This window comes from Ranitomeya variabilis, chromosome 5 (genome assembly GCF_051348905.1).
Source record: "Ranitomeya variabilis isolate aRanVar5 chromosome 5, aRanVar5.hap1, whole genome shotgun sequence".
NCBI classification, from domain to species: Eukaryota; Metazoa; Chordata; class Amphibia; order Anura; family Dendrobatidae; genus Ranitomeya; species Ranitomeya variabilis.
Window position 1 is genome coordinate 343,637,641 of NC_135236.1, and position 24,905 is coordinate 343,662,545.

A 24,905-nucleotide genomic window follows, 5' to 3' on the forward strand; every position below is an offset into this window, starting at 1 on the left:
TTGAGGAGTGGCGTCATTGGCTTGAGGGTGCCAGACATCAGGTGGTAGTTTTGACGGATCACAAGAATCTGATTTATCTAGAGTCTGCCAGGCGCCTGAATCCTAGACAGGCACGATGGTCGTTGTTTTTTTCTCGGTTTAATTTTGTGGTTTCATACTTACCGGGTTCTAAAAATGTTAAGGCAGATGCTCTTTGTAGGAGTTTTGAGCCTGACTCTCCTGGGGATTCTGAACCTGCTGGTGTCTTTAAGGATGGGGTGGTTTTGTCTGCTGTCTCCCCAGATCTGCGACGTGCTTTGCAAGAATTTCAGGCGGATAGACCTGATCGTTGTCCGCCTGGTAGACTGTTTGTTCCTGATGATTGGACCAGTAGAGTCATCTCGGAAGTTCATTCTTCTTCGCTGGCAGGTCATCCTGGAATTTTTGGTACCAGAGATTTGGTGGCTAGATCCTTCTGGTGGCCTTCCCTGTCTCGGGATGTGCGTGTTTTTGTGCAGTCTTGTGATGTGTGTGCTCGGGCCAAGCCTTGTTGTTCTAGGGCTAGTGGGTTATTGTTGCCCTTGCCTGTTCCGAAGAGGCCTTGGACGCACATCTCTATGGACTTTATTTCTGATCTCCCTGTTTCTCAGCAGATGTCTGTCATCTGGGTGGTGTGTGACCGTTTTTCTAAAATGGTTCATTTGGTACCATTGCCTAAGTTGCCTTCCTCATCTGAGTTGGTCCCTCTATTTTTTCAAAATGTGGTTTGCTTGCATGGTATTCCGGAAAACATCGTTTCTGACAGGGGAACCCAGTTCGTGTCTAGATTTTGGCGGGCATTCTGTGCCAGGTTGGGCATTGATTTGTCTTTTTCGTCTGCATTCCATCCTCAGACTAATGGCCAGACGGAGCGAACTAATCAAACCTTGGAGACTTATTTGAGGTGTTTTGTGTCTGCTGATCAGGATGACTGGGTTGCCTTTTTGCCGTTGGCAGAATTTGCTCTTAATAATCGGGCTAGTTCTGCCACTTTGGTTTCTCCTTTCTTTTGCAATTCAGGGTTTCATCCTCGTTTTTCATCTGGTCAGGTGGAATCTTCGGATTGTCCTGGAGTGGATGCGGTGGTGGATCGGTTGCATCAGATTTGGGGACAAGTGGTGGACAATTTGAAGTTGTCCCAGGAGAGGACTCAGCAGTTTGCTAACCGCCGTCGTCGTGTTGGTCCTCGCCTTCGTGTTGGGGACTTGGTGTGGTTGTCTTCCCGTTTTGTCCCTATGAGGGTTTCTTCTCCTAAGTTTAAGCCCCGGTTCATCGGTCCTTATAGGATTTTGGAGATACTTAACCCTGTGTCCTTTCGTTTGGACCTCCCGGCATCTTTCGCTATCCATAATGTATTCCATCGGTCGTTGTTGCGGAGATATGAGGTACCGGTGGTTCCTTCTGCTGAACCTCCTGCTCCTGTGCTGGTGGAGGGTGAATTGGAGTACGTTGTAGAGAAGATCTTGGATTCCCGTATTTCCAGACGGAGACTTCAATATCTGGTTAAATGGAAGGGCTATGGTCAGGAAGATAATTCTTGGGTAACTGCCTCTGATGTTCATGCCTCGGATTTGGTTCGTGCCTTTCATAGGGCTCATCCAGATCGCCCTGGCGGTTCTCGTGAGGGTTCGGTGCCCCCTCCTTAAGGGGGGGGTACTGTTGTGAATCCGCTTTTTGGGCTCCCCTGGTGGTTGCTGGTGGTACTGGTGACTTGTGTGTGCTTTGCTGTCTCAGTTCACCTGCTCCCATCAGTGTTTGGGAGTTTCCTATTTAGCCTTGCTCTCCAGTCATTTCCTTGCCGGTCATCATTGTAACCAGAGCCTTCGGTTGCATGTTCCTGCTACTAGTCTGCTGATCAGCTAAGTGGACTTTGTCCTTTTGTTTTGTATCTTTTGTCCAGTTTGCAGTTTTTGTTATTCTCTGTAGCTGGAAGCTCTTGCGGGCTGAAATTGCCACTCCTGTGTCATGAGTTGACACAGGAGTCTTAAAGTAATTTCAGGATGGTTTTTTGAAAGGGTTTTCAGTTGACCGTGAAGTCCTCTTTTGTATCCTTCTGCTATCTAGTAAGTGGACCTCTCTTTGCTAAATCTACTTTCATACTGTGTATGTCTTTTCCTCTTAACTCACCGTTATTACATGTGGGGGGCTGCTATCATCTTTTGGGGTATTTCCCTAGAGGTAAGCCAGGTCTGTTCCTTCCTCTACCAGGCGTAGTTAGTCCTCCGGCTGGCGCGTGGCATCTAGGAAGTCGTAGGTATGCTCCCTGGCTACTGTTAGTTGTGTGGTAGATTTAGCTCATGGTCAGCTCGAGATTCCATCACCCAGAGCTCGTCCGTTATTTTTGTGTTCTGATGTTTCCCTGCCATTGGGAATCATGACACCCACCCCTGGTTTAAGTGAAGGAGCTGCTGCAAGTTAGTGACAATATCAAGGCGAATATTTGGAATTAAGGAGCATCTCTGCTGAGCCTCTGCTTCTACATTTCCCATGAAGTAGAGTTGAAGAAATTGAGGTTCTTTTCCTTGTAATGGAAGCAGTGAGCCAATTGAGTGGTCTGTCCTTGCACTTTGAACGTGGGCATAAATATATATATATATATATATATATATATATATATATATATATATATATATATTTCACTTTAATGTTGCAAGAACTGGTCACCAACCAGTAAGTGTATGGATACAGACGGTTATTAAGAGTGCATGTAAGGTGTGTGAGCAGATCATACACGGGTCCTGGTTTTGAAGAAAATTTGTATGGGCAAAACAGGAATAGTTGGAGAAGTATGAGGCCACGCTTAAAACTTTGAATATTGGGGATTAATCGAAGCATCCTGGGTAGTGCATTCCAAAGAATTGGCACAGCTAGCAAGAAGTCTTGGAGACAGGGGTGGGAGGTGCGGAATATTGAGGATGTTTATCTTGGGTCATTAGCAGAATGGAGGGAAAGAGTAGGGTGGTAGACTGAGACGAGGGAGGAAATGTAGGGCGGTGCTGAAATGTTTAGTGGTTTGTGGGGGAGAGTGATGAGTTTATATTGAACTCTATATCGAATGGGCAGCCAGTGCAACAACTGGCCTCTTATAACAAATTTTTGATGTCCCGTATATTATTACCAGGAGCAAATGTAAGCATACTTTGTATGTAGTAGTAACAACATTAAAGAGATTGTTTAACACATGCAGAGTGCTTGATTATAATATCTCAAAAATGTTTCTTGGTGGGTTTCACCAACATGTTTAGTACTTTAATTTTTCATTTTTGCTTGTAGGGTCTCCAAGCTGCCCAGAGAGAGGCACAAATTAAAGTTCTAGAAGGGCGTCTGAAACAAATTGAAATTACAAGTGCCACACAAAATCAGCTTTTATTCCACATGTTAAAGGAAAAGGCAGAGCTGAACCCTGAACTCGATGCTCTGTTGGGTCATGCTTTACAAGGTTGGTACAAAGTTGAAGCAATTACTACTTTTGCATGGTAGCTTTTTTTGGCATGTTTTATAAATGCAAAAAATATTTTGATGAGATTTCTTTGAATAAATGCTGTAAGTGCCTGCACTGACGTGAACACATGCTGGATTGTTTTTCAAGCCAGGTTCTCTATTTACTTAGATACATGTATTTCATAGATGGAACTTTATTTTTTCCTAACGTAGTTTTCTTTGGGTTTTAAGACTGGTGAAAAAAAGTTTACAATCAATTCATGCAAAGCATTTTTATGTATTTTCATTTTTTTTTATTGTGTAGACGGTGGGGGGGCTGATGTTTAAAGTCTATGATTAAATATGAGTCTCTCGACATACACTGTGTTTTGGTTTTAGGCATCCTTCTTCATTTTCAGCAAAACGTAACATACAGTTATAACATCCAATTCAGTTTGTAGTTAAAAAAATAAATAAATAAATCTGTAATTCTGAAGGAAACCTTATACAGCATCTATTCTTCTTTTATTTTAAAGATCACATGAAATGGATAAGCTTTTTTTAATTTCTTTGTTAAATTCTATCACTATGAGGCCTAAGTGTGCTGCTGCTCTAACCTGTGATTTTGCAGTAGTTGTAGAAAATACTTTTTCTGCCTTTTAGCGAGGTTTGGAATAGAGCCTATAGATCACTTTTTGTCATTAGCTTGTCTCGGGAGTGAATTTTGCTCCCAACAGAGAGATAATTAAGCTCTGCTTTTATACATGTTCAGATACTTGACTCGTCTAAGGGTATGTGCACACAAAGTCTTTTTTCCACTGGCAAAGCTGCCAAGTTTTTCTGGTCGGGGACGTTTTGGGAAACGGTTAGTGTTTTTTTTGCTGAGTCTGCTTTGCTGGAGACTTTGCTGTCATTTTTTGAGGCAGCTTCCCAGCCAAAGTCCTTTCTCTGTAATTTCCGCTATAGCTGCAGAAGCCGCCTGAACAATGAGCATGCTGCTACTTTTAATCACTTTAAGTTTCTGAACCTTGAAGTGGTTAAAAGAAGTGACATAAGACGAAACATGTACACAGCAATGTTGTTTTTACATTCATGTGCACGGTGTTCATTTTCTGTGGCATTTTTACAGGTTGGTTCCAGGCGGAATCCATCTGAAAGACTAGTGCACATGCCCATAATCCCTTTATGACCTTGTATTTGATGCGAGCTCTGGCGCTGAGCCCGTATCTTTCTCTGCACATGGCAGCTGATTTGATCAGCTGTCATGTGCCTCTAACAGCCGCAGGGGGATTCATGATCCTCCTGCAGCTGTTAATATATTAAAAGCCACTGTCAATATCTGACATCGGCATTTAACTCGCTCAAGCCTGAAGTGCATCTTAAGACACCCACATCGGCACCCCTATCATGTAATCGCAGGGCACTGATGGGTTCTTATGACAGCTGGGGGTCTGGAGAAGACCTCCATGCCTATCATTGTAAATCTCCTATGAATGTCTATCCGAGGCCAGCGCTCATAGATCGTGATTTATGCTACATATACCAGGGCTGAAGCCCTGTTATGTGTAGTACAAGCGATCGAACGATTGCAGCTCCTAAGGGGACTATTGAAGCAAGTAAAAAAACAATTGTTTTACAAAATTACTAAAACATAAGTTCAAGTCACTCCCCCTTTCGCCCCATTAAGGATAAAAAATAAAATGAAAAATACACCTATTTGGTATCATTGCGTTCAGAAATGTCCAATCTATCAAAATATAAACTAAATGAATCTGAGTGTTTTTCTCATTACACTATTACCAATCAAAATGCCAGAATTACTTTTTTTGGTCGCTGCAACATTGCAATAAAATGCAATAATAGGCGATCAAAGCATCTTATCTACTCCAAAATGCTTACTTTTTTCTCTTGTAGGTTCCAAAATGGTATCAATAAAAACATCAGCTCAAAAAATCAGCCCTTGCCCAGCCCCAGATTACAAAAAATGGAGCTGTTACAGGTTTTGGAAAATGGCGGCATTTTTTTTTCTTACAAACTTCGAATTTGTTTCACCACTTAAATAAAAAAAGAACCTATACATACATGTGTGCTACCTTTGTACTCGTAATGACATGGTGAATCATAATGGCAGGTCAGATTTAGCATTTAGTAAACGTGGAAAAAAAAAAAATCGTGAAATTGCACTTTTTTTTTTTCTTTTGCAATTTCAACCCATTTGGAGTTTTTTTTTTTTCTCCATTTCCCGGTACACTGTATGGTAAAATCAATGGTGTAATTCAAAAGTACGACTCGTCCCGCAAAAACAAATCCTCAGACTGCTATATATACTATAAAAAACAAAACAATAAACAATTATGTCTCTGGAAAGAAGGGGAGCCAAAAACGAAAACTCAAAAGCAGAAAATCGCAAGATGGTGAAGGGGTTTAACCAATACTAGAGAAAAATAACTGCTGATCCCTATAGTGGGCTTTCTGAACACTGTTTATGAAGTTAAATTGGGTGATTTTTATATGGGTCAGAAAATGGCTGCCTGTGAAACTATCCTCAGACAGAATGTTTGTTTTGGAGGATCCGCGCACAATTCAGACACATGGGGTTGTAACTTGCCTATTTTACTAATTTACAAACACCGTTAAGGCTCTGGATTGTATTCTAGGCATAATGTGGACTTTCTAATCCACGCCATGCCGAATGTGTTTTAGTGATTTTTGCTGAGATCAAATTGTTATTGAAATCCACAACAAAATGGTCACAGAATAGATGGTAAGTCCTATTTCATAACATATTTTATATGCAGATGTAAATTCTGCATAATATGCTATGAAAATAAAAGCTCTCTGAAGACCTTGACCCTACATTGTTTTTCCCATTGGTTATGCTAATCTGTTTGCGAGCATGCCCGCTGACCATTTCTGTAAAATTATTGCTGCCTTTATTAGATGCAATAGATTTTTTTCTGTAAAGCAGATAAACCAGCTTACAGTGTCGTTGGTTATTTACCTCCACAGAATTGGCTGTAAGCTTTCTAGCCACGAGTGTCTAAGTAAAAATACATAGAGGAGTTTCCATAATGAATGTTTTCACCGCACCCTTTCAGGTTTCTTCTCTCCTTTCACGTGATCTTTAAGTATATATATTTTTTGTGCTAAGAATGGCGTTGAGTTCTCATGGCAGATGAATCTGTTTTGATTGTGGTGTTGGTTTTTGTTTCCTTGTTGCTTGAATTCGTACAGACTTAGATAGCATTCCGCTGGGTAAGTATGTCTTTAGCTTACTATGTGTTGTGCAGATGCATGACTTACTAATTATCCATGTGCATTAACAAGAAGACCACGGAGACCTTCTGACAATATGCCCACGTTGCATGGCCTACTGTGACAGCATCCTTTCACCCGTACATTGCCAGTCTCTTGTCCCTTCCATCCATTAATCAAGATATTAAAAGCTGAATGCTGATAATATTGCTTCTTGCAAAAGACGTAGATCACAGTTAACCTTTCTGGTACACCATAAATAACAAGCACTGAGGTCATTTCCTCTTTATTTATTAGTCTACTTTCACATAGCGATAAATGTATTCTAACAACTTTTAGACCCATTATTCATATCCGTATTTACTGTGGTTTAGTGCAAATCAAGTGTATTTGGTTTAGTGATTAAGAAGAACATAACTTATGGTTTATTTAAGGTAAGTCTACTATCAGAATAAAGGATTATGATTTTTTTTAAATTTCATATGTGGTTGGCTTTTTTTTTGTATTTAAATTTATAAGAAATTATTAGAAATCAATAATTTAGGTATTCAAAATAAATAATGCATTTTCAAGTTGTTACCTATGGACTTTGAGAAATATACTACACTCAGTGAGCTCACAAAAATGGAAACAGTTACCGTAATTAGTTTTAAGTGTATGTTCATCTTTGAAAACCACATTGCTATTAATACATGGTTACATTCCATGTGAAAGGTTGAGTACCTGTGAGAGAATACATTATATTACTTGTCCTTTATTTATCCTGAGTTACAGCTCTTTTAAGGGTTGTCCCTTTTCAGAAGGTCCTGGTCCCCGTGGACAGTTTATTAAAGCATCACGCCAGAGTTTTTTTTTTTTTCTTCTCAGTGCTGGAATGACGCTTTGAATATAAGCCTCCTTCTCCTGGTCATATATTCACCCTCTGGTGTTTTCACCTTTTTTCGGCACCACTTCGGTCCAGCGGCACAGTCTTGTGAGCACAGTTTCTGACTGTCCGAAGCTACGTCACAAGCTCTCAATGCAAGTCTATGAAAGTAAGAGCGAGGCCCTCATAGACTTGCATTGAAAAGTTACCTTAGCGCCGCTCCATGAAACATTGAAGCGGCCAACAGGTCACTTTTTGCCAGAGACTGATGGGAGCGGCGCTGGAAAATGATGAAGGCAGCGACAGGAGAATGTGAGAGTGGGGCAGTGCATTTAGAGCACCACTCCAGCGGTATAATAAAGAAAAAACCCTGGAGTGGTGCTTTAAAAAAAAAAGCAAGAACGTACCTTAGACACCTTCCCCATGTCCTACGCTGAGTCTCCACCACTGTTCCCATTATTTGATATTGGCTGAAACACTATTATTCTGATGTAGAAGGAACAAACCCGCTCAATGCTGCAGCCAATATCAGATACTAGAAGTAGCGATGGAGACTTAGCACATATTTCTTTCTTTAATAGCAAATTTTGCCCAGGGATTGGGATTCTCTAAAAAGTGACAACTCCATCAAGGCTCAGAATAGTCACTTTTTGAGATTATTATTAGAAATGGTCATCAAGCTTGATATCGGAGACATTGGATAAATTAGTTTGTTATACATGAGATGTCTGTGCAATACCTGTTATATAGATAATGCTTCCCAGAATGCAAGTCATTAATGTTAGAAGATTTCAGGTTTAAAGGGAACCTATCACCCCCAAAATCGTTAGTGAGGTAAGCTCACTGTCATCAGGGGCTTATCTACAGCATTCTGTAATGCTGTAGATAAGATTATAAGATTATACTCACCTGGGCGGTCCCGCTCCGATGGGCGTCTCCGGTCCAGGGCCTCCCATCTTCATTTCATGACGTCCTCTTCTGGTCTTCACGCCGTGGCTCCGGCGCAGGCGTACTTTGTCTGCCCTGTTGAGGGCAGAGCAAAGTACTGCAGTGCGCAGGCGCCAGAAAGGTCAGAGAGGCCCGGTGCCTGCGCACTACAGTACTTTTATAGAACCAGAAACGCATGGGCTACTTGCACATTGAACAAGTCTGTAGGAACATGTTCACACCACCAAGAAACTTGAAAACACAAAAGAGCACAGTGAGGTCAAAAATACTCTGTTGTAAAAAAAAAAATCACAGTAATAAGTAAGTGCTAGTCAAAAGATGGAATAAAACAGGGTATTTAGTTGACACCTTTTTTTGAAAAAAAAAATGTATACTAAGCTGCTCCACCAATCGTCAAGGTATACCCATAATAGAGCAGTCCTAACTAATGTATATAATCCCTATCTGATGTATTTAAAAACCTGATCATCTGTATAGTACCTGTATAAGCAGGGTTCAGAGAGGGAATATCCATGTGGAACTGCTAGATGAAACAGCTTTAGTGCAAATGACCCACAAAGGAGTGGTGGACTCCCCAGTCTTGTAAAAACAAGAGAACAATTAAAGAACCAGAAACACATGGGCTACTTGCACATTGAACAAGTCTGTAGGAACATGTTCACACCACCAAGAAACTTGAAAACCCCGAAGAGCACAGTGAGGTCAAAAATACTCTGTTGTAAAAAAAAAATCACAGTAATAAGCAAGTGCTAGTCAAAAGATGGAAAAAAACAGGGTATTTAGTTGATACGTTTTTTTGCAAAAAAATGTATACTAAGCTGCTACAGCAGTGCTTAGGCGCCAGAGAGGTCAGAGAGGCCCGGCGCCTGCGCACTACAGTACTTTGCTCTGCCCTCAGCAGGGCAGACAAAGTACGCCTGTGCCAGAGCCGCGGCGTGAAGACCAGAAGAGGACTTCATGGAATGAAGATAGGAGACACCGGAGCGGACCTGAGACGCCCATCAGACCGGACCGCAGCGGGACCGCCCCTGGGTGAGTATAATCTAACCTCTCTTTCTCCTCTTTCAGGTAACATCGGGGGCTTATCTACAGCATTCCAGAATGCTGTAGATAAGCCCCTGATGACGGTGGGCTTACCTCATCATCGATTTTGGGGTGACAGGTTCCCTTTAAAGCTTGCAGAATTTTGCCAGCAGCTTTTGTCTCTTCATACATATAGAATGAGTTGTGACTCTGGATCAATAAAAGTTAAGCAATTCAAATTCTTTAAAAGATTCTACATTATGATGATTTAAAAGTTAAGCAATTCAAATTCTTTAAAAGATTCTACATTATGATGATTTATTGTGGATATATAATTAACTTTATCCAGTGCTACATGTCGTTGTGTCCTAGAGTTAGAGGCAGTAACATAGACACTTTCTTTAATGTGTTTTTGTATATTTATCTTATATTGACCCTGATGTTCACATTTGTGTCTTTTTTACTTTAGAAAACCAAGAAAACAGCAGTGATGACGAAGGATCATTGCAAAGCCCTGGATCAGAAGGCAGGTATGTTGTTCTGGCAGTATTTTATGATCAAAATGACAACTTTTAACTTATTAATAATACACATTTATAGTTGTTTTTTTACAGTCCGTATGTAGTTATGTAGTGTTTATGTAGCTGCTTATCTGCCACATTTCTGAATAGAAATTTTACTCCCATTAGTCCATCTTCTGTGGTTCATTGTAGATTTTACGGAGTCATCTTTGTTGTTATTTAGAATTCGTAAAATATATTGGGATTACTTCATGGGCAGCATGTATCAGACTCTTGCTCCATGATTTCAGCCGAGTATGTTTGACATGTATGTTTGAAATTGCATTGTTTCAGACAAAAACACTTAAAAAGCCAGCAGATCCCCAGTGTGTTCTCCTTGTCGAATCCCTTTAAGTGAGGGGTTTCTCTCTGCGTGTGTGTATAGGGAGAGACCTGTCATCTAATCTCTCACCTCACCGGCCACCCCACTGCCCCCTGCCTACTGCCTGCCACCGGTCATCTTTCTGCCATCGTTCGTAGCATCTCTGGCTTCTTCACTATAGGCCAATTAGGCCTGGAGTTTCGGCTGCATTCAGGCCTCAGAGATCACTGTGTGTTATAAGGTTGTGACGTCAAGATGTGTTCAGCGACCTTATGAAACACAGTGACCTATCAGGTCTGGATGTGACCGTAAGTCTTAGAATATAGTGAAGAGGCTAGAGATGCAGCATTCCATCTCAGAAAGATGACAACTGGGCTGTCAGCAGTGTGGCGGCCAGAAAGGTCAGTGATAAGGTGAGTATTAGATTTCCTTTTTTTTTTTGTTGGACCTTTTCCAACTTGCATACAAATGTGGGTTACAAACAAATTTACAGACCCTATCTAGTTTGTAACCCTGGGAATGCCTGTACCACACTGTTTAGCATTGTATGGAATCGGGTATACTATCACAAAAAATATATTAGTACAAAATTAAGGCCAGATTGACACTCATTTAGCCTTTCTGGGTTAAATGGGAATATGACAAATAACTAGCTTTGGTGATGACCTAGGCTTTTTCATTAGCATTAGAGTTAGGTAGTCATCATTATTTTGCATGTTTTAATATTGTTTTTAATATTTTATTTAGTACTCTTTCATCTGATTTAATGAAACTTTGCGGTGAGGGAAAACCCAAAAGCAAGGTAAGCAATAAAAACGTACAGTTAGGTCCATATATATTTGGACAGAGACAACATTTTTCTAATTTTGGTTATAGACATTACCACAATGAATTTTAAACAAAACAATTGAGATGCAGGTGAAGTTCAGACTTTCAGCTTTCATTTGAGGGTATCCACATTAAAATTGAATGAAGGGTTTAGGAGTTTCAGCTCCTTAACATGTGCCACCCTGTTTTTAAAGGGACCAAAAGTAATTGGACAGATTCAATAATTTTAAATAAAATGTTCATTTTTAGTACTTGGTTGAAAACCCTTTGTTGGCAATGACTACCTGAAGTCTTGAACTCATGGACATCACCAGACGCTGTGTTTCCTCCTTTTTGATGCTCTGTCAGGCCTTCACTGCGGTGGTTTTCAGTTGCTGTTTGTTTGTGGGCCTTTCTGTCTGAAGTTTAGTCTTTAACAAGTGAAATGCAAGCTCAATTGGGTTGAGATCAGGTGTCTGACTTGGCCATTCAAGAATATTCCACTTCTTTGCTTTAATAATCTCCTGGGTTGCTTTGGCTTTATGTTTTGGGTCATTGTCCATCTGTAGTATGAAACGACGACCAATCAGTTTTGCTGCATTTGGCTGGATCTGAGCACACAGCATGGCTCTGAATACCTCAGAATTCATTCGGCTTCTTCTGTCTTGTGTCACATCATCAATAACCACTAGTGACCCAGTGCCACTGGCAGCCATGCATGCCCAAGCCATCACACTGCCTCCGCCGTGTTTTACAGATGATGTGGTATGCTTTGGATCATGCGCTGTACCACGCCTTCGCCATACTTTTCTCTTTCCATTATTCTGGTAGAGGTTGATCTTGGTTTCATCTGTCCAAAGAATGTTCTTCCAGAACTGTGCTGGCTTTTTTAGATGTTTTTTAGCAAAGTCCAGTCTAGCCTTTTTATTCTTGATGCTTATGAGTGGCTTGCACCGTGCAGTGGACCCTCTGTATTTACTTTCATGTAGTCTTCTCTTTATGGTAGATTTGGATATTGATACGCCGACCTCCTGGAGAGTGTTGGTCACTTGGTTGGCTGTTGTGAAGGGGTTTCTCTTCACCATGGAGATTATTGTGCGATCATCCACCACTGTTGTCTTCCGTGGGCGCCCAGGTCTTTTTGCATTGAGGAATTCACCAGTGCTTTCTTTCCTTCTCAGGATGTACCAAACTGTAGATTTTGCCACTCCTAATATTGTAGCAATTTCTCTGATAGGTTTTTTCTATTTTTGAAGCTTAAGGATGGCTTATTTCACCTGCATGGAGAGCTCCTTTGACCGCATGTTTAATTCACAGCAAAACCTTCCAAATGCAAGCACCACACCTCAAATCAACTCCAGGCCTTTTATCTGCTTAATTGAGAATGACACAAGGAAGGGATTGCTCACACCTGTCCATGAAATAGCCTTGGAGTCAATTGTCCAAGTACTTTTGGTCCCTTTAAAAACAGGGTGGCACATGTTAAGGAGCTGAAACTCCTAAACCCTTCATCCAATTTTAATGTGGATACCCTCAAATGAAAGCTGAAAGTCTGAACTTCAACTGCATCTGAATTGTTTTGTTTAAAATTCATTGTGGTAATGTCTATAACCAAAATAAGAAAAATGTTGTTTCTGTCCAAATATATATGGACCTAACTGTATATAGCTATTCAATTTACCAACTGACAGCATCAGAATTTTTCTCTCTTAAAAAGAAAAGTTAATATTATTAGAAAATCATTTTATTTAGTATTAAAAGATGCATAGAGAGGTTATACTTTATAATGCTATTTAGTAGTTGGCTTATAAGGTTTGTTATAATGGATGATAGAGTTAAGGTATGTTCCACATTTTAGATGTATTCTAAGATGGCATTTGCTATGTTTTCACATACTTGTAGTGGTATCCCTGCAATAAGTTACTAGTTAGAAGGCTTATGTCCAGTTTGAATGCTCATTCGCATCTATCGCTTTGTTTGAAAACTATAAGGTAATGAAGATGGCTGAGAACTGTACTTGGCTATCTCCACTAGTCCTATAGACTTTGACTGTAGAAACCACAGATACAGGACATCCATTTTGGAAATAGGTGGTGGTCCCATCCATCAAACATTTACCAGTCTAGCGGTTAGTGATTACACCAGAATTCTGCTTTGAAAAGTCGCAAAACTTTTGCGACTTTTGCCATTTTCATGCAAGTTTTTACCAGCTCTACCAAAATGGGCAGAGCTAGGGCGTGTGACACCACATCTTGTCTAATTCATGACGAGATGTGGTATTCCTTGTTCCAGAAATCTCACTATAGCAATATTTGTCTCGGATGGACACCAGTGCCACTTGTCAGATGCTCCCGATTCATTAAGAGATGTCAGATACTTAATGAAAGTAGGAATGTCTAACACACACCCTCATCAAGAGTGACGTTGTTCATGCCTTGTCTTCACAAATCGGGAGCTTGAAACTTTAAAGAATGCTGACAGTTCTCAGTTTTTTGTGGCTTGCAAGGTTCTACCTGCAGCTGTGGCCTGGCCATAAATCGGGATCAGTTCAACCAAAGTACTTTTTATGCAGCTATTAATTCCAAAAACAAACTGTGAAACGGTTCATGGCTGACGTACCCTTAACCTTCAACATAAATATATTATATATCAGAATAAAAAATCTAAGTAATGTAAGTAGTGGTATAATTCCTTTCATATTGATGTTGTAACTATAGGTGATGTTGTCTTGTCATCTAAACAGGCTCGCAGGAGAACTACCACCCAGCAGGAGTTGCTTTATGCAGATAGCAGCGAGAATGCCGTGGATCTAGGAGCTGGAGATAGTGGCTTGTCTTCTTGCCTCCCCCCTGTTCCAGAAGTGCAAGGGATGGAGATACATCTGGAGACTAGTTCCAGTTCTGTTAGGGAGAAAGACACATTGCCCTCACCTTCTGGCTTATCTTCTAAAATAGGCAGCATGTAAGTCTATCTGCTCTGCATTAACCAAGGCTGCTTAGACTGTTTCTTTGAGTTTAATGATGATATGCATGTCTGTATGAGGCTGGATTTGGCCAGAGAATGGAACATATACTAAGCACATTTTCATTTCCTGCAAAGCTCCACCATACAAATAACATTTGCTTTATTAATAAGGGGTGCACTTTATTAGTTTAAGTAAAGTTTTCTTTCATTAGACGGTGTTAATATGTGTAGTGTATAGCTGATGTGTAATGTATAAGATTTGTAGGTAATCTGCACCTTTCTGTTCTTTTTTTAATGTGTTATCTCTAGGACACTTATTATGATGCAAGAGTCTGATTCTTTTGCATTAAAACAGGTAGATGCCATTTATTAACTTTTCACATCCCATGGGTGTGAAGGATCCATTACACTATTACATTGTAATCTCCTCCGCTCTGCATGTCATTATTCAAGGATATGAGAGTTATCTAGCAATAATCATCTAGAAGCTTAACTGCTGGGCTTCCCAAAACCATTATGATAATTGTTTCTGGCTTTCAAAAATGACAAGCAGCCTATTTATACATTTTTAGAGAGGAATACTTTATGCCTGGCTTCTCTGTTTCATTGTTAAAATGCACGGTAAAACCATCATTTTTTTCCACGTACATCCATCATTAATTTTCCTTGAAAGAATGAAAATTGCATGAAATCTCATCTCCTCTAGCTCCACTAAATTATCTGCATGTACAGTGTGTGAAAAGTAAAGCAAAGCTTGATCACATGCAAAATTAGCAACAAAAAGTCGGTAAAAAAAAAAACGACAAATAACAAAGATTAGGACCTCTTTTTGTTGCCATTGTCAGTCGAGAAATAGATTAAGACTCCATCTTGCATCAGCATCTTGTTATAGTGTTGGAAAATCTAACTGCAAATTTAAGAACAAGGTAATCTTATTTTTATATTTTTTTTGTCTTGGAGAACTAATTTTTTAGTATGTTTTGATTTAATATCTCGTTATAACTGATATGATATCAATATTTCATCTGGGGATGTGCAACAGCTGGGATCCCTATCGATTCTGAAGTAGTAATGGCCCTTTCAGTTTTTTATTTACTTTATTTAATAAAACTATGCCCCCAATAAAGCTCAGTTCCAGTGGCTAGGTATAGAAAAAGCTGAACAATCACAGGCAGCAGTGTTTATAATGGAGATAGAAAACTGACTCAACATTGCAAAATTTTATTTTTACATATTTACTCTTTGTAGCAGCAAATTGTGATAGATGGCCAGACTGAAATCAAGAGAGCATTGCAGATGCTAGAACTGCATGTGATTTCCATTGTTCATAGAATGCCGAAATGGACAAGTTGCTATAATCATCTTACCTGTCTGCATCTCATATCATCTATTTTTTTTCTAGCTTTAGCATTTGAGGTAGACTTTGTATATTCAAGTATCTTTTACCTCTAGTGTTTGAGGTAGACTTTGTATGTTCTTGTTTCTTCTAGCACTAGTGTCTGAGGTAGATTTGTATGTTCTTGTTTCTTCTAGCACTAGTGTCTGAGGTAGACTTTGTATGTCCTAGATTCTTTTAGTGTTTTTGCGGTACACTTTGTATGTTCTTTCTTCCTCTAGCTCTATTGTCTGAGGTAGACTTTATATGCTCCTGTTTCTTCTAGCTCTCTAGTGTCTGAGGTAGACTTTTTATGTTCTCTTTTGTTTTACCTCTAGTGTCTGAGGTAGACTTTGTATGTTCTTGTTTCTTCTAGCACTAGTGTCTGAGGTAGACTTTGTATGTTCTTGTTTCTTCTAGCGCTAGGGTCTGAGGTAGACTTTGTATGTCCTAGATTCTTTTAGTGTTTGCTGTACACTTTGTATGTTCTTCCTTCTTCTAGCTCTAGTTTCTGAGGTAGACTTTATATGCTCCTGTTTCTTCTAGCTCTAGTGTCTGAAAGAGACTTTGTATGTTCTAGCTACTTTTAGACTTAGTGTTTGAGACTTTGTATGCTCTTGCTTCTTTAGCTCTAGTGTCCGAGGCAGACTTTGTATGTTCTTGCTTCTAGCTCTAGTATCTGAGGTACACTTTTCATGTTTTAGTTTCTTCTAGCTCTAGTGTTTGAGGTTTACTTTGTATGTTCTTGTTTCTTCTAGCTGTAGTCTCTGAGGTAGACTTTTTATGTTCTAGCTTCTTTTAGACTTAGTGTTTGAGGTAGACTTTGTATGATCTAGTTTCTTGATAACGTCTAAAGGAAATTTATCCTTGGTTTTCTAATTATTTTAAAAGTATAAATCTGAAAATTGTGACTTTTCTATTCAACCCTTTGTAGTCTGATACATCTAATTAAAATCCTGAGTGACCAATTACCTCCAGAAGTCACATTTAAATTGAGTCCACCTGCGTGTAATGTGTTCTCAGTATAACAGCTGTTCTGTGAAGGCCTGGTTTGTTTGAGAACATTAGAGTTCAAACTGCGTCATGAAAACCTAGGAACGCACCTGACAGGTCAAGGATAAAATTGAGAGTAAAGCAGGGTTAAGGTACAAAAAAATACCTCTGAACTTATCACGGAGCACTGCTCAATCCATCATCCAAAAATGGAAGAATTATGGAACAACTGCAAACCTACCAAGACATGACAGCACTGGTGGGAGAATCTGTTAGCAGGACAACTATTAGTTATATGCTCCACAAATCTAGCCTTTATGGAAGAGTGGCAAGAAGAAATTTTCTTTTGAAACCAAGCCATAAGAAGTCCTTTTTGCAGATGGCAAAACGCCATGGAGGAGACACAGCTACCACGTTGAAAGAAGGTTCCCTGGTCGGATTAGACCAAAGTAGAACTTTTTGAGCTAAATACAAAACTCTGTGTGTGGCGAAAAAATTACACTGCACATCACTCTGAAAACACCATTCGACCAACAAACATGATGGTGGCGGCATCATGCTGTGGAGATACTTTTCTTTGACAAAGAAATTGGTTAGAGTTCATGAGAAGGTGGATGGTGCTAAATACAGGGCAGTAATGGAGGAAAACCTGGTAGAGGCTGCAGAAGACTTAAGACTGAGGTGTAGGTTCACCTTCCTGCAGGAAAATGACACTTAACGTGCTGCCAGAGCTACAAAGGAATGGTTTGGCTCAAGCATATTCATAAATGGGCAATGCCTAAATCCCACTGAGAATTTGTGTGAAGACTTGAAAATTGCTGTTTCAGATGCTCTCCATACAGTCTCACTTAGCTAGCTAAATGGGCAACATTTTCAGTATCTAGATGTGAAAAGCTGGTAGAGATATATATGCAAATACTTGCAGTAACTGCAGCGAAAGGTGGTCCTACAAAGTATTGACTCTGAATACAAATGCATGTCACAATTTTCAGCTTTATATTTGTTAAATATTTAGAAAACCATATATAATTTCTTTTAGGCTATGTTCACACGATCCTTTTTTTGATCCTTTTTTTTTCAGGTCCTTTTTCCATGCAGGGTACAGTCCAATGTTACTCTATGGAAAACAAAAACCGCTGTGCCCACTATCCTTTTTTTCTCAGGCAAATCCGCAAGGATTTGCCTGCAGAAAAAAAGAAGTACCATGTCACTTCTTTCTGCGGATTCAGCTCCTGTTTTCAACAGGCACCAATAGGTAAGTGCTGTTGAAAACCCGCAGAGGAATCTGCAGAAGAAACTGCAGGAAAATCAGCAGTGCAGTTTTGCACTGCGGGTTTTCCAAATCAGGACCTGAAAAAAAAAGGATCAAAAAAAGGATCAAAAAAAGGATCGTGTGAACATGGCCTTACATTTCAGAAATACTTGCTACTTTGTTGGTATGTCACATAATATCCAACTAAAAATAGCTTGTTTATGGTTGTAAAGTAAAAACAAATGTGGAAAAGTTCACGGTGTATGAATACCTTTTCGAGGCACTGTATGTCTTAGCACCTAATAGCTTTAGACCCTGATTTATCATGATGAATCATGCATGATGAGGGGCGTGCTGGAGCCAGACGCTGTGACTTCCTTCCCCAGCTTTTCCCTTTTTGGCGGAGCTGGGCAAAACTGGTGTGAAAACTCCAAAATTTGCAACATTTTTCCATACCTCAGCGCAAAAACTTGCTTTGATGAGTTATCGTCTAAGTGTTTGAGGTAGACTGTATGTTTTAGTTTCTTTTTGCTTTAGGTAAACTTCAAATACTCTAGCTTCTTCTCGCTTTAGTGTTGGAGGTAGACTTTGTATGTTCTTGCTTATTCTAGAATGAAGGACCGATTCATCAAGGCTTTCAGAAAGTTTCTCCCAGCTCTGCCAAAGTGGGTGGAGCAGGGAAAGAAACTGGGCATGGGTGGGGCATTATGCTAAAGTTCTTCTAGTTCCAAACTCCAGAACTCTCATTCCAGTCCTTCACTAGAGTAAGATTTCTGGAACCTAGTGTTTGAGGTAGACTTAGCATGTTCTTGCATATTCTAGAATTTAGTGTTTGAGGTAGACTTTTAGTTTTCTAGCTTCTTCTGGCTTTTGCATTTCAGGTAGACTATATGTTTACCAATAAACTTCATTTTTCTATTTATGGTGACATTCATAAATCCTTGCATTGGCATGTGAATACCTGTTTTTTTTTCTTATATTTTTTCTGTGCTAAATTATATTCTCCTTATTTTTTAACAAAAATTTGCAGGAGTTTTTACATATTTTGTGTCTATGGAGTTCTTGCGCTGGTGATTAATGTACTGTAGTTTTTACAACAGTCATTGTAAATTAATCTGAAAAAAGCTTCCAAGAATGCAGAGCAGCAGAAAGTTATGCCCTGTGAAAGGTTGTCTAAGCTGAAGAACACAATGGCTAGCTGGATTTATTTATATAAGAACCAGCAGAAATATGGATGTTGATAAGGAATGAAATGAACAAGATGTGTAGACCTGACGAAGGGCTCAATCTGCTGCACTTTGTAGACATAATACAAAATAGAACATTATTTTGTCTTAGATTGCAACCTATGAGACTTAACAAAATACTTTTGCTTTTGTCGAATAACAGGTTCCCTTTAAAACATAAAACCTACAGATATAGTGCTAACCTGTAGGTAAATGGTGTTAAAATCATGCTTCACAGGCTTGGTGGAGCAATGGCTGTCAGGAAAAAACAGAACTATATTCTCCCTGTAGCCGCTCTCTTCCAGTCATTGGGCGGTGCAGGGAGTGATTACAGTCATCACTCATTTATACAATGAATGTGCTGTTGTCACTCTTCAGCATGTTCATGGACAACTTGTTCTGCAGCATGTGTATGCAGTATGTGTGTGCAGAGCAGGCTGTCAGTCAATATGTGGGGGAGTGATAAATATGCTCACTGTCTAGTCAGTGAGCGGTGACTGTTACACCTCCCTGCACTACTCAATGACTGGAAGCAAGCAGCTGCAGGGAGAATATAACTTCAATTTCTCCCTGTAGCTGCTGCTCCAGTAAGCCAGTCAGACATGTTTTACATGCTATATATCTGCAGGTAAAAATTTGTTTTGTAGTTTGTCAGGTTCCCTTCAGTAACAATATGTTGATTGCAAAGCTATGTTATAAACCTCTTTTTTAATGTTTTTTTCAAGCTAGGGTTCTAGAATGGAGCATTATGTTTGGATTGTGTGCAATATTTGTACATGCTTTGTGTTTTATCTTAGCGCCGTGGTTAAACACATTCCCATGTTTGTGAGCATGGATGTAGAAGTGTTTTTTAGTATAGAAAATTGTCCAACATTCTGATTAAATTATTCATGCGTCGCTCTTAAAAGCTTGTAGTGTCTGAGGTGACTGTGTTCTGTGTTTACTTTAAGAATTGTCTTGGTATTGGTATACTTCTTAGGTCTAAGCCAAATGCATCGGCTGAAAGACGTATTCCTGAGCCTTCTCCTTCATCAAGAAGGAAAACCTATGAAAGGAGTGGGGAGAAGCTGGGTAAATCCAAAGAACAAAAATTGTACGTATGCTCCATGGACATGTTGTGTTTCTTCCTCCTCGATGTTGTGTATTGTGTGCTGGCGTTGCTTCCACAACATGACAACAGTCATTTAGTGGTAGTTGACATTTAGAAATGAGATAAATTGAGGTACTCTGTTCCAGTTTTGTATACAATATGTGGCGATACGTATTGCGCTGGCTTTGCCTTTTTTGTCTTCTCGTTCTTGTGTAAGCCTCTGTTTTTTGTTAGTGGAGAACATGCTGCAGGAGTTGCCTTGTTTAATTCACAAGAATCCTCTAAATTGCTGTTTGGAAAGCAGGCTTGTATAGCATGAGTCATTGTGCCGTACTGACTTCCATCTTTTATAACCCATTGAAGTGAGCATTCCGTCTTCTTTTTTTCTTGTAGCTCAGACTCGGGAACCTCAGAGGCTAGTCTATCACCTCCTTCTTCCCCAACAAGCCGAACCCGTAATGAAATGAATGTTTTTAGCCGTCTCACAGTTTCTCAGGGAAACGCAACATGTCAGCAGGATAAGTAAGTTCTAGGATAATAAGCCACCCCTTACATTGGCAGGCACAAGACTGAAACGTTTCAGAAGGGATTGGCAGACTGTTGAATTCTGTCATTCAGTAGATTAGGAAGTAATCAATCAGTTTGAGATGAATTGATCTGCACCTGCAGAATTAAGCCATGCCGCCTTAGTACTTATTGTATAGGCAGACAGCCAAGATTCTGTACAAGAGCAGGATACTGAATTTTTTATATTGCACCTTAGTGGGTTTAGAAGAACAGCAGAAGCAGTTATCTTTGTGGTTGAATACTTATTTTTTTTCATTTACAGCAATTTCATAAGGCTATTATATATTTTTTAAATTTGTTTCTTAACCAAAACAGTAACAAAATATACATATTTGTGCATGCAAGCCAGCATAAGTACACTTGTCAAGGTAATTACGAATGGACAACAAATTTGTGCTTTAAATTATTCACAGTCTTTCAGTATTATAAGTCCATATGTTGCTATGTGTATATATATATATATATATATATATATATATATATATATATATATATATATATATATATATATATATATATAATATAATATAATATATCACTGGTCAAGTGAACAGAAAACATAACTTCATGTCGGCCTGGTAGCATATATCCAAAAAGAGGGGAGAAAAGAGAAAAAGGAATAAAAAAGCAAAAAAAGTATTCTCCTTCCTCTCTCCTCTTCATTATACAACCAATTAAGTCATAACTATCTTATCCTAATCTGCCGCCCAATATCTATATATATATATTATAATAACTATCTGATGCCGTGGAGTATGTGTTAATGCGTTACAACCATGACCCTCATGGTGGTGCCAGGCCACCATGTCCTGATACAGTAAGACAAGAAGAGTTCCACCTTTCCCAAATCTTATCAAACTTCTTTAAACAGCCCCTGTCTTGATATAATGTCTTCTCATACGGTATGATTGAGTTTACCAATTCTATCCACGTCCGGAGAGAGGGTTGTACACTACCCATCCAACGCAATGCCAGCACCTTCCTAGCCAGAAAGAGTGTCTCACGTAGAAAAATTTTAACATGGTGTCCCCAGGCTTCATCATCCAGCACCCCAAATAAGCAAACTAAGGGATTGAGAGGAACAGGGGATTGTGCTAGAGAAGTCAACAGCGACGTTATCTGGCTCCAGTAAGACTGAATAATGGGGCAACCCCATACCATGTGTATAAAGTTTGCTTCCAGCTAATAACATCTCAAACATTCCGATGTTTGAAACCGACCCATCTTAAAGAGCCGCAATGGAGTTAAATATGACTGATGTATGAAATATAATTGGGTCATTCTATTATTGACTGATGGGGACACTCCAATCGGAGTTCATAAGTGTATTGTGTATCTGTAAATGTTCCCTTTGGAAAAACTAAAATGTATTTTAATACTGGCTGTCATATGTTAAAGGATAATGCATGATTTTGTACGTCATTACCATAAGATCAATGGCACAGTATGTAAATTTACCATGAGCCAGATCCTTGTTAATACCTGTGCATACGCCCTGTCCGGATAATTGGATGCCGTAAGGGTCACCTTCTATGAGCCAGAATGAAGAGGCGTTCAGGGTTGGATTGCTGCTATGTAATGCTACGCTGCTGTAGGGGAATTGTATGCCAACACCTGGCTTCATACAGCTATGGCAGCTTTTTGATGAGGATGAGAGAAGTCGGACTTGTGATCGCACAATTTCATGTTTAAAGGGGTTGTCTTCCCGAGACTCAACCTTTGTTATGTGTATCCAAGGAAACAAAATATACCGGTATTTCTTTAACTGCGCTACATAATCACACGCACTTTATGAACAAAAATGTATTTGGACAACCTCTGAATTCATGTTTTTCATTCTGTTCATTGAGAATGATCTATCAAACTCTTAACCATGCAGTCTGCCTTTACAAGCATTTGTGAAAGAATGGGTCATTTTAAAGAGCTTGCTGAATTTGAGCGTGGTGCTGTAATAGATGCCACAACTTGTAGTAAGTCAGTTAGTGAGCACCTGTACAAAGCGAGTTCCGTAAAATCATGTTTAGGTGTATGGTTGGGAAGAACTTAATGACCCTCAGAGACCCCTGTGCTGAATGCCACATTTGGGATGAATTCTACAGGTGTTGTGAGCAAGGCTGTCTCATCCAACATCATTGTCTGAATGATGTTATGGATGAATAGATGACAAATTCCTACAGGCACAATCTAAAATCTTATAGAAGGTTTTCCCAGAAGCATGGAAGCTGTTATAGCTGCAGAGAGTTGATGGACCAACTCCATATGATTGCCCCTGGCTTGAGAATGGGGTGTAATGTGTGGTCGTATACTTTTGTCGATGAAGTGTATATGTCCCTGACTGAAGTATTCTGCTTCTGTTGTTTAGTTCTGTATGAATAAAAGACAAGTTGATGCAAAACTCCTCACATAAGAAGTATTATTTGTTCTGAAATAATTTTAACTGCAAAGAGATGAACTACTCTGCCTAGGAAGCTGAACACATTGCAATAAATCCCAAGCTCAGGGCATTTTCTCTTCTCCCAGAAGACTCAAAGCTGTTATGGTCGTAAAGGCAGGAAGGTTGGGGGAGTGGGGAAGGAGAAAGTATTAATGCCTATGGATTTAGAATGGAATATCATAACAGATCCCGTAGGTGTCACAATAGTTTTTGTCATTGGTATTTATCATTGAAGCAGCACACTGGCAATTTGAATGAGGGGGTGCATTCCTCTGTGAATTTTATCCATCAGACAAAATCTCATTAGAACTGAAATGCCGCAAGAGTTAATAAAAGGTTCATTTTACTGGATATGCTGCTTCACCCCCACCACCCCCATTATTTCTGTTTTTTATCTTTGAATGTCTATGGCAATGTAATCTAATGTACTTACTATATTGTAGATTGCATAAAGCGGGTCATTAAAATATGTGTTAATTAAAACGAAAGACTGCTGTAGGAGAGAATAGAATTGCTTAAAATGTTACAGGAAGACTAGACCTTTTCTTACAAGTAATACAATCAACCACTAACCTACTCCCAAATTATGGTGGTTCATTAGAATTAGATTGTCAAATTAATGACAAGATAAGTCTTGTTTTTTTCTAATGTGAAGTTACCATGTCGTAAAGATTGGTTAACATGTAAAACCCAAATTCCTGAAGAAAGCTATGATCATTGCACAGGGACTTCAGCTCTCTATGATCCTGTTAATTAACATTTTCCTTCTTTGTGCAAAGTATTGGGCATTTGCACATGCACGGTTGTAAATTCCTTTGTTGGAATTAAACGAAAGCACCAGAACCGTGACTTGGTGGGATAATACCAGCTCTTTATTGACCCAATTCGACCTCCAGATTTCCATTATTTTAATTTTTATGTTTCTTTATTTTTGGTTTTTTTCAAGGCTATAGACTCCTTTTGACATGGAAAAATATCTTTACATATGATAGTGGTCACCTTAAGCTAATACAATTGTGCCAAGTTTCAGTTTAAAGTTTCCATTCATTTACTAATTTTTAAACCCCTGATATGCTTTAGTGTTACTGTATATACTCGAGTATAAGCCGACCCGAGTATAAGCCGACCCACCTAATTTTGCCACAAAAAACTGGGAAAACTTAATGACTCGAGTATAAGCCTAGGGTGAAAAATGCAGCCGCTACCGGTAAATTTCAAAAGTAAAAATAGATACCAATAAAAGTAAAATTAATTGAGACATCAGTAGGTTAAGTGTTTTTGAATATCCATATTGAATCAGGAGCCCCATATAATGCTCCATAAAGTTTGATGGGCCCCATTAGATGCTCCATATTAAAATATGCCCCATATAATCCTGCATAAAGGGTAATAAGGGCCCCATAAGATATTTGCCCTATATAGTGCCGCACAAGCGTTATGGCCCCATACAGATGCTCCGTACAGTCACTTGCCCCATATAGTGCTGCACAAGTGTTATGGCCCCATACAGATGCTCCATACAGCCACTTGCCCCTTATAGTGCTGCACAAGTGTTATGGCCCCATACAGATGCTCCATACAGTCACTTGCCCCATATAATGCTGCACAAGTGTTATGGCCCCATAAAAAGCTCCGCGCAGCCACTTGCCCCTTATAGTGCTGCACAAGTGTTATGGCCCCATACAGATGCTCCATACAGCCACTTGCCCCTTATAGTGCTGCACAAGTGTTATGGCCCCATAAGACGCTCCGCACAGCCACTTGCCCCATATAATGCTGCACAAGT

General features: G+C 39.5%; 1 protein-coding gene across 10 annotated transcripts in view; it reads left to right on the top strand.

Moving 5' to 3' along the window:
* The window catches only part of KIF21A (kinesin family member 21A), a 227,489-nt gene that overhangs the window by 177,001 nt on the left and 25,583 nt on the right, over positions 1-24,905 (top strand). For 4 of the 10 annotated variants that reach the window (XM_077264819.1, XM_077264822.1, XM_077264821.1 and 1 more), the window contains 7 exons: positions 3,292-3,457; positions 6,673-6,693; positions 9,999-10,059; positions 11,159-11,213; positions 13,962-14,179; positions 20,008-20,121; positions 20,512-20,640. In XM_077264819.1, coding sequence (XP_077120934.1) covers positions 3,292-3,457; positions 6,673-6,693; positions 9,999-10,059; positions 11,159-11,213; positions 13,962-14,179; positions 20,008-20,121; positions 20,512-20,640 — 764 coding nt within the window. The remainder of the gene's footprint in view (positions 1-3,291; positions 3,458-6,672; positions 6,694-9,998; positions 10,060-11,158; positions 11,214-13,961; positions 14,180-20,007; positions 20,122-20,511; positions 20,641-24,905) is intronic. The other 6 variants (XM_077264820.1, XM_077264824.1, XM_077264825.1 and 3 more) reach the window with 3 other exon arrangements.